Source organism: Pinus tabuliformis, chromosome 3_1 (genome assembly GCF_031772625.1).
Source record: "Pinus tabuliformis cultivar Carrire ecotype Pingquan chromosome 3_1, CPIR1, whole genome shotgun sequence".
Taxonomy (NCBI): domain Eukaryota; kingdom Viridiplantae; phylum Streptophyta; class Pinopsida; order Pinales; family Pinaceae; genus Pinus; species Pinus tabuliformis.
The window spans coordinates 399,286,748-399,297,145 of record NC_142301.1 but is presented as its reverse complement, the minus strand read 5'-3'; the positions used below and the strand labels follow the sequence as shown (position 1 = coordinate 399,297,145).

General features: G+C 40.4%; 1 protein-coding gene across 1 annotated transcript; it reads right to left on the bottom strand.

Moving 5' to 3' along the window:
* Window positions 1–1,980: 1,980 nt before the first annotated feature.
* Window positions 1,981–9,934, bottom strand: LOC149187414 (uncharacterized). Its single transcript, XM_089409659.1, is given in 7 exon segments — window positions 1,981–2,158; window positions 2,309–3,802; window positions 3,903–3,947; window positions 3,981–4,250; window positions 4,252–5,076; window positions 5,234–6,074; window positions 6,226–9,934. Coding segments are annotated over 6 exon segments (6,177 nt in total). The 5' UTR covers window positions 9,409–9,934; the 3' UTR covers window positions 1,981–2,158; window positions 2,309–2,789.
* Window positions 9,935–10,398: the final 464 nt, after the last annotated feature.

Sequence of the window (10,398 nt, the reverse complement as noted above, 5' to 3'; positions counted from 1 at the left end):
GTTAACCCCCCGGAGTTCAGAGAGTACGAATTCCTAAGGAAAGAATCTCCAACCCGCTTGCTAACCCCTTGGCACTCTCTTATGGTTTTTTCACCGAATCCCTTTGCATTTACATTTTTTTGCCCCCTGAAATCACACCTAGAGCAACTCTCAGGCGTACATAGTCCTGCCTGGGATTGGACCATGTGACCTGTGGAGACCAAACTTCCCCACCCAACTACTGGACCACATCCTCAGAAACCCTTGCATTTATGTCTTATACCAACTCTTAACCCCTTGCCATCCACATCCATCCCCAATTATGATTTTCCCTCTTAACCAGTGATTGTATTCTTAATTTCGCAACCCTTGCCGGAGAATTGGGACCTGAGAAGTGGGACCTATACAACAGCAGACAAATGCATGGTATAATCAAATTTGGAGGGTTCCACATCTAGTCTTTAATCTATTATCCACCTTCCTTAACAGCAATTTACGTCCATGTTTCTAAAATATCAATCGGGGAAACAAGGGCGACAATGGTATAATCAATACTTCAACCTCGTTAAACGAATTCATGGAACAGCTTCACCCCAAACCATTGTTTTTAACCGCAGGAAGGCATTCGTAGCAAGATATAAGGTAAACGTTACAGTAGCAAGGTATCATTATGGATGCCAGCCAGTAGGAAACATACAGTTCGATAACAGAAAAGGCCCAAGCCTAGCTCAACAAAGAAGTGCACAGTCATAGCAGGTGCGAATTGATATCTAAACGGTTGACAACAATGATTTACGGAAAACCAACAAAGAATTCAAAAGGTTACCAACAATCTAGTGGCAAATCACCAACAGCCAAGGAAGCAAGATCCACACCCAAAAGTCCAGATGAAGTTGTTGAAGGTAAACTGTTTTGTCTTTAAACCCCCTATTAATCTATTTCTCGTTTCCGCTTTTATGTTTCCTTGATGACCAGAAAGCAACATTGACAGTTCTTCTGTTTCAAAGTCACAGTACTTGGAAGTATGAACAATTCTATGGTCCACAGGATGATAGATTTTGTGAAGTTAATCATCATAGAAATCACAGTAAGTTATATGTCCACTGGACTGTATAGATATCTCTTCACCAAGACACAACAAACTATTAAATAACTGAAGCCCCAATTTAAATGTATAAAAAGACATGTATGAATGTAAATCCCCTTTTCCATTAATAAGTATGTACAGTAACTGTGTATTCCTTTTCGGCGTTTGCCTTACCAAAAATACCAATACCCCACTACAATCAAAACTTCAAAATCATGTGTGCCCATTGATGGGAAAATAAAATGACAGATCTTGAATCACCTTTCCATATAACTTTCTATATGAGAGACTTGTTTCTGAACTATCAAAGCAAACCTTCTGGAACTAGAAAATGCCTATACATTAGTTGGATTTTCAATTTCAAGCTGCTGTGACTCCACAGTTATTAAATGCCCCATTCTCCTTGTAAATTTAAAGATCTGACCAGACCATAGGGCGTGATTTGATTTGATCCTAATTACCTGAGCAAAATCCAAACCCATTTTCTTGGTGCAGATGAGCAGCAAAAGCTCATTAATCTGCCTACACACGTGCCCACAAAAGGGTAGACTCGACCCACACATCCAAACCATCTTTCCTTTGAGTAAATGAGGCAGTAAAGCTCAGTAATTTGCACGCCCTGGTTCATGTGGTTTGAGTTCTATCAATGCCCAATCAGTCATTGGCCTATTTGGCTCAACCGTCCAATGATCCCCAAGGATATCCTAGATAAAGGAAGTGCCTCAACAAGAAAACTCATATAACATGCTATGCACAAAGCATGCAATACCCCTCTCAAGCAAGTAACCTAACGAATTAAACAGCCTACTGCCACTCTCAACACCAAGAATAACTAAAGGCTACTGTCATCTTCAAGGTACACACTTCTTATCCAAATCACTTACATTTAGCCTACACATGCAAATGAAAGAGCCTTTGGCCTTCAGAATGATATGGTAGAGGGAGTCACACGGCAATCCCTTGTATGTTTAAGAAGCATGAAATACTTTGGATCAAATCCTTCAAATCTTAACCTGCATCAACCTTGTCTTTAATCTCTACTATCTGACATGATTTACACACATAAACGAATAATGTTGTCCATGTAGATTCCTGTTACACATCAACTACGCAAAATAAGTGCTGGGTTCGACATCAGGTGATCATCCTCATTGACAATAAACACACATCATATCATAAGAAATAAACAGGCAGCACTACTGTTTTAAAAAGAAGAGAAAAAACAGGACTGACAAATGCAACCTTAGGCTAATAAAAACACTTTGATCAACATCTGCACTTCAACCATCACTACCAGTCATGTTATAATTAATTACAGATTCAGGTGGTCTCATACACTCCCCGACAATTGCTCCTATAGTGATCTGTCATGGGTTGCCAAGATGGCATTAGTAGATTATAAAAGAATAGACTTGAGCAAAAAAATACTTATTCCAATGGACAGTTCATTCCTGCTCAACTATTTGTGAAGTGCACCTGAAAACAATTTCTGTACAGAATTGTAATGACAATAAATCTACAAACCTTCTCCCTCTAGAAGCTACAAAAGACAGCCGGAAATTTCGCTGTAAACTTGCTCCTTTAAAGCCAACACTTTCACAGAAAGTGGCAACTGCACATTAGCGCTGTATCTAATTGGAGGATACACAGTTAGCCCAATTCCCTATCCCTCACAAAGGAAGGATTGCAAAAAGATCTCCACTCCATACAATGTGATTTTCAGTCAGGTATTTATTTCACGACCCCAACTAGCACGTGACATGAATGCATCATTTGGCAACACTGAATCCTCAATTTTAGTTTTTGGGGCCTGATTGGAACCTAAATCCTGGACTGCTGAGGAACCTACTGTTGTGACTGGCATCAATTCTACCTGCCTTTTGGAAATGTGACAGCTTGTAGTAGGTAACGAAGCTGATGGTGATCTATTTGGGCTCTGTCTAATTGTAGCATCATCTTTTATAGGCAAGAGGTCAACCATGGAAGGCTGCCAATGCCCCACACTCGCTTTTCTCGACTCATTTGCCACACCACTGGTTTCGTTGGGAAATGATATTGCTGAACTGCTGACTTTAGACCTGTATGTGTCATGATGCTCATTCTGTGTCATTTCAACATCCCTATGGTTTCCTTCTTGTGCGTTTCTTTCAGCAGCCCGTATAGCCTCTGCAGTCACTACAGCTACTGCAGCTTTATGGATAGCCAGATCTGCCTTCTGAAGTAGCCTTTGAGCCTTAGCACGTTTCACTGCAGCCAGTTCAGCTGCAGCTCGTGTGGCATTTGTGGCCTCCTGAACCCTCAATTCTGCATCAAAATCAGAAGCTGGATAAGCATGTCTTGAATTCACACTTGGCAAGTTATACTTGGAGAAAGTAGAAGAATCATTCCATTGATCACCGGAAGTCGTTTCCCAAGAATGAGACACATATTGATTTCTATGGTCCATGTCACATCGTGATATTCTATCCCTTTGTGTGTCATTAGAAGACACAAATGTTTTCATCCTCTTTGATTTCCTTCGACTTAGCTTCATCTTATGCTTTTGCTGGCAGGTATTATTCATCTCAAGTCTGAAATCCATAGAATCCAACTGTGTGGTTGTTTCTAATGAAACTGCAGTGATGCTTCCAGGTTGAGAATGAATGTCAATGTGTGGAGGACTAGAGCTATACACATAACCCAAGGCATCTGAAGAATTGTCCTCTCCAATACTCATCCCACCCTGCTTCCTGTTAGCTGCTTATTAAACAGCATGAATATTTAAATGGAGTCATTACACTGAGCTTTAAAATGAATGTATCCTTCAATGCATAACAAGACAGAAATAGCAAATTACCTGGACAGATGCCACTCTCCTGATCTCTTATAGTAATTTGCTTCCCTGCATTGAATTTCCTATGAGGTATCTATTATTTTGTCTTGTTTGGAATTTCCAATCCTCTAGTTTTCAGACAAAATGCAAACAACAATGGTCTTTCCAGCATTAAATGTTGCTTGTTTGATGCTGGTGAATTTTGTAATTCACTGATCTGTGACTCCCATTCCTTTATTTGCTGTTGGTACCGCTCCCATGAAGCAGGCTGCATGAATACAAACAATAAATTTAAATAAAGAAATAGGAATCTGAAAATATTAAAAAAAAATGAAGACAATAATTTACTACTTGAAAACATATCTAAGCATCACCTGAAAATGTTGAACCAAATCCATGCCTTTCCTCCACCTCTTCTCTTTCCAATGAGAATGAATGGCTTTCACTACTTCCACAGGTGCAATATCCCAACAGAAGTCAGCTACTTCATCACTATTCAATAGCTCATGTTGGTGTGTGAAGGTAGCCTCCTCCAGTAAATCCATAATTCTCTCAAATGCTTCTTCCAATACTTGACTTGGTTGGAAACCTTCATCACCAACCCTCATAATGTTTAAGTCACCAAGCCACTCCTCATCCTCAATGTCCATGTCATACATGACACGGGAAGTGGCCAAGGCCATTTCAACTTCACTCTCCAACTGTCAGATATACCTTGAAGTAGGGCAGACAAAATTAGAATTGCAATCATAATCCTCTATCTTGCGCACTCCAGGTATTGGTATGTGCCTCACTGAGGCAGCTCGCAAATTTCGATTGTGGCATTCTTCATGCAATTCTTTGAATAGAGCCCATTGCTTCCTATCAGGAAACTCCAAGCTCCAATCCTTCCCACCTCTCCATATCATAGCATGGGTGTAACGATTTGTTGTGCCTAATTGAAGAACTTGTTGTGCCTTATGGGTATATTTTGTAAATCCAGATAGTTTCATAGCAAGCATCCACTCATTATGATCTGAAGCCTCAAGCACAACTTGAGCACCACATTCTCTCCACCCTCTTTCAACTTCCACAACCAGGATATTTGCACTACAAAATACATAATCTAAATACATTCTTAGATGTGAAGAATTATTAGAGTTCTTCTTCTTCATGTCTTCCTTACATTGCCTTGAAGGACAACCTCGTCTCATATGACCTCTTTGAAAGAAATATCATCAGAATTATCACCCAATATTAGATTTGAAAACCCACTGTGACGCTTTCTAGGTTCTGTGAAACCATTATAAACATTTTGAGCCCTGTTGTCTTGCCACATTGTGACTGAGATGTTGTGCCATTCCTATCCCGATCCTAAAAGTTACTCTGAGCTGTGAACAACTCAGCATAAACAGCTGGCCTGTCTTGTTTTGTATCTGGCTCAACTTGTGTAGGTCCAGCACAGCTGGTGACGAATTGCCCTGTAACAGCTTCCTCCCCACCATCCATAGCTACGTGAGAACCCTCCACTTCAAACTCAATTACTGGTGAATTCAATACCTGAGAGGAACGAGGCCTTGAACTCCTGGAAAACTGCCATGATCCTCTATTCATCAAGCATCTCCGAAGTTTAAGGGCATTTCCATGCTTAAACTGATCACGGCTATCTTGCTTTGCTGGAAGACCTGCAGCATTTCCAGTCACATTAAGCTCAGAATATGATGATCGTGGAGATGACATTACCCAGCCATCGACAGTGCTTATAGAGGAAGCATCAACATCTACCTTTGAATGCTTAGCAGTTGGGCATCTAGAAGCACTAGAATCTGCAATATGGCTTCCACTGAACACCCTTTCAACAGTTTGAACAGTTTTCATTGACGATACTTCTGCAGTTGATGCATCACAATTACCCACATCTGAACGATCAGGCATCTCCTTATTTTCCAAGTCAGATGAGTCTGATCCAAGATTTTGAAAGCCAGTGGAGTCAAAGGGTTTCCCCAACAACATCTTTAAATGCAAGCCAAGGAAAAAACTAGGTGCAACTGCAAAAGTCAGCAAAAAAGATGGAATGGTTGGACCACTCTCAAAATTAACACTGCAACCATTCCTTCTGCAATTAGGAGATTCACTTCTGCAGAGATTCATTTTTTTAGATTCTGCTGTAGAAGAAATCCTATAATCCATATCATGAAAACTCTTCTCTCGCAAAGCCTGGAAAGAGAATATAGATACATTAATATGCAATTTGAAAATATGGTAAATAGATTAGATCCTGTTAGCCTCATCAAATATAAATAAACAAAACCTGCAGAAACAACAGAATTAAAAATCCATAAGAACAATGTAATTCTAACTTACTTACATTTAAAATATTTGCCCTTGGATGAAACAGAGGAACAGTCATACCAGAACCCTCCAAAAACATAATTGAATCCTTGAAAGCCATGTGCCCAGACATTTGACCATTACAACTTCCAAAGAAGCATAGATTTGCATTATTTCGACTTGGCAGAGGAGAATTTTTCTGGAGGACGCAGAGAACTTCTAGCGTTCTCTTGAGATCCTTTAACTTTGCTCTTGATATCACCTGAAAGTTGTAAAAAAGAAAGCTAAGAGGCTTGCTGAAACCTTGAGAGAATGAAATCTGAACACTGACTGAGGGGACTGGTACTTGCACATCAACAAGCTTCATCGATCCTAAGAACATGAAAGAACATTTATTTTGTAATGGATTCAAAACTGAGATCATAATCTTGCTGAAACCATTGACAACTTCCCACAAAGAACCCCCAAATGAAAACAAGCTTGAACTTGAGAAATTATCCACCACCAAAATATCCAACCAGACAATTGGCCACACAGGCAAGACCATTCCACACTGCTTTTGAATCAAATTATTATGACAGCAAACATGTTGCAGTCCATATCCAGGATACATTGGAGGCAAGAAGTTCCACAAAGATAAGATTGGGTGCTTTCTATTAAGTTCCTTGGAAGAAATAAAACAACGAAGTCCATGTCCAGAAATTATCAGGTACTTTAAGAGCCTCATGTGACTGATGAACACAGCACCACCCTGAGGTTGATATTCTTCCAACGAATGAATTATCCCAAGGGCAAGGTCAGATCCTTGATAGCTTAACAAATCTTTTCCAGAGCCTGCTGAAAGCTTAGAAAGCATCAACAGGTCATTATCAAACTGGGAATGCTCCAGCTTATTTTCATTGGTGATGATTTCTGATACCATATTATCTTCAGACCATCTAAGTTTTGAAGGTTCCCCATCATGAACAGACTGCAAAAGCTTAAAGTTCTCATTGATAGAGATTTCATCACAGGTAAAAGACTGAGGAGCAATAGCTCTATCTAACTCTTTTTTATATTCTGGAGATTTCACGGGCCCACTGTTCTCATCAGTTACTAAATACCCCAAGCTCGATACAGTATCGCATTCCCGACCTTCATTAGATATGGGAGATCTTTCAGGTTGCACATTATTTTTAGGGCTCAAAATGTTTATATGCTTGCTATTTTTACTAAACAATGACTGGCCCACATTCTTTCCATTACAGAAACTCTGTTCAAGCTTTTTAATGGGAGAACAGGATTTTCCGGTTTCAATCAACTTCTGAAAAGCATTCACCTTCCCTTCACCTGTCTTGATAGCACTCTCATTTGTAACCTTTAGGCCAGAACCTGTTTTGCGGTACCGTCTTCTAACATAGACATTTCCAGACTTTCTTTTATCAGAAATGTTGTGAAAATTTAGCTTTTCAACAATGGAATTATTATCCTTGAGTGGTACCAAGCTATTGTCATCTTTACGGCCACTGCCTTCCCCACCATTCCTGGAAGGCATACGAGGAGCATCCAATACTGCAGAAGCATACTTCTCAAAGGATCTATTTTCAGTTCTGAATGTAAACGCATCATTATCAACAGTAGACAAGTGAATTTCTTTATTTAATTCTTGAGGATGGGGTGTTCCATGCACTGGATGAGTACCATTTGTAAATCTTCCTCCAACTTTTCCACGACCAGAATTTTCCAACATTTTGAATTTGCCAGCAGTCTCACCTGGAAGCAGCTGAAGCTTGAATTTCTCTTCTTTAAGTGAAAGCCACTCTTCATCACGGTCATCATAACGAACATAATGCAACTTATTTGTTGGATCATAACTCTTGACTGAACCATAATACCACTTATTATCAAGGGGCCAGAAAACCTTGATTCTTCTGTCCAATATCTTGAAGGCATCTGTTTCACTGAAACAAATTTCCTTGTAACGCCTCGTGCCACTGGCTTTCTGTCTCCGCTTTCTTGGCCGAAGCGCTCTTGAACTATTCTGCTTTGGGGTAGTCATTTCAGTCTTCTTAGAATCGTCCGTACAATGTGCTCGCAAATTGAGGGGAAGCGAGGAATCAACCGGTTCTGTGGTCTGTTGAGCCGTACTTGAACCATTCAGACCGAAGTTGCCACACTGCGAACTAAAGCGAGATGATAACATTCTAGCTGCATTCTGTTCTAAGCTTTGCTCCTCGTTGGCAACATTGGTTAGCGTAACATTGTCGGACTGAGATAACAATGATGGTTGTCTCTGCTTAGAAACAGTTCTCTTTCTATGTCGAGCCTTGCGGTTACTCCACTTGAGAGAGGCATTATTTATTTCACTTGAAAATATCGGAGGCGAATCAGTTACTGATGCCGCAGCTACAGAATTCCCTCTGTCATTAGCAGTTTTTGCCATCTTAATAGGAACAACTCCATCACCAAACGTAGTTGCGTCCTCCCCTTCATTTTTCTTCAAAGAATGTTCGGACTGCAGAGTATTGACCTTGCTTTTCTTTTTTGATGTTCGCAAAGACTTGGTGACAAAATCTTTCAAAACCGGGAAATTAGGTTCTGTACGTGCAGTCTCTCCTACATTTTGCAATGGCTTGACAATATGTTCTGCGGGCCCGTCCGAAAAAGGTAAATGGCTTGGAAGAACCGCAGTTTTCAGAGGGAATTGCGATGCATTAGAAACTTTTTTGGAGTTTTTGACAGATAACCGGGAGTCATTGACATCAGTGGCATGTTTGGCGCGAATATGAGCCAACTTTGCAGCACTTTTATTAATCTTTTTAATAAGAGGTTCCGAATCATCAGAACTCTCCTCATTATTAGCAAAGCAGGGATCTGGCTTTTCAGATAGCTCGGGTTTTACGAAATTTAATAAAGTACCTGGAGATGAAGGCGCGTCAGAAGCGGCACTTCGTCTGTTCTTCTTAGCTGCTGGCTGAGAGAGCTTCACAGAACCGTCTTCTGCACGTTTCCTCTTACTTGATCCCGCTAAAACCCTGCTGTTACCGTCCTTCGGCTTCTTGGATGCCTGAGAAGCGTTTTTGGAACGACTCTGCAAGGTTTTCCTCTTCAAATCCCGCGCTGATCCGGCTGTGACATCCGCCACATCCTCACCGACCGTAGATTCGATCTTTAAGCCTTCTCCTTGAGAAGATCTTGAAACGGGTGCCAGCAAACCCTCAGATTCCGCCTCCCGTTCCATTTAACAAAGGCGAATGAGATTACACACAAATTTACCAAAAGCCTCAGAGAGACGAGACTATTAAAAGCATCCATTATTCATCCTGACAGGGTTCGAAAACTATAACTGAAAATTTCAGCATTACTTCGAAGGGAATTCATATAATTCTTGCAGTTACCCATCTTCCATGGTTGCTGGAGCCAGGGCTGCGCCGTCCTCTCAAGGATCTAGCCGCGCAGACAAACCCATCATATTTCAGGCAAATATTTGCACATACCTTGTGATATCAGCGTCATAACAGACCACCTCAGATCGATCTGAAGAGAACCAGCCGTGACGATTCCCGCACAAATTTCTGACTTCAAAGCCTTCAAATCCGTGCTCTGATGTACCGATCCATGCAATCTAAATCAGACTTTCATCAACAGATTTACAAGGGTTTCATGATTCAACAACCAGCCCAGGGTTTAATCGCTTTCAGAAACCGTAAAGCCATTCATTAATCGACTCCTCCCCGCAAAAATTAAAAACCTATCATATTAGCCCCTACGAAATTAAAGCCAAAAGAATAAGAGACTTCGCCGCTATACCTAGGCCGTCCGATCTCAGATCGACGGCTTCGAGTCCGCCATCTATAATCGAAACCCTAATCGGTAAATTCTCTCGAAAAGCCCGTGTTTTAGACCACGCTAACCACTGCGCTAGGGTTTGTGGATGAGGAGTGGTTATTATGATTATTAATTATTAATATTTCTGGCAAAAATATTTATGTGAGCAGTGGGGTTCCATAACTTACGGAATTACAGTTTTCTTTTTCAATTTCCGTGAGAGGACGTGGGTGCATTAAAAGTTTGAGAGCTACTTTTAAGCCCTTGTTTCTAAGTTGTGGTATCCAAATCAAAGTCATGTAGGAAGAACACGAAATAAATTAAATTATTTTAAAGTTTAGGAGGTTAAATATAGTTTATAAGATAGATTACTTTTTTATTTGGTTGTTGTATTTTGTTGTTT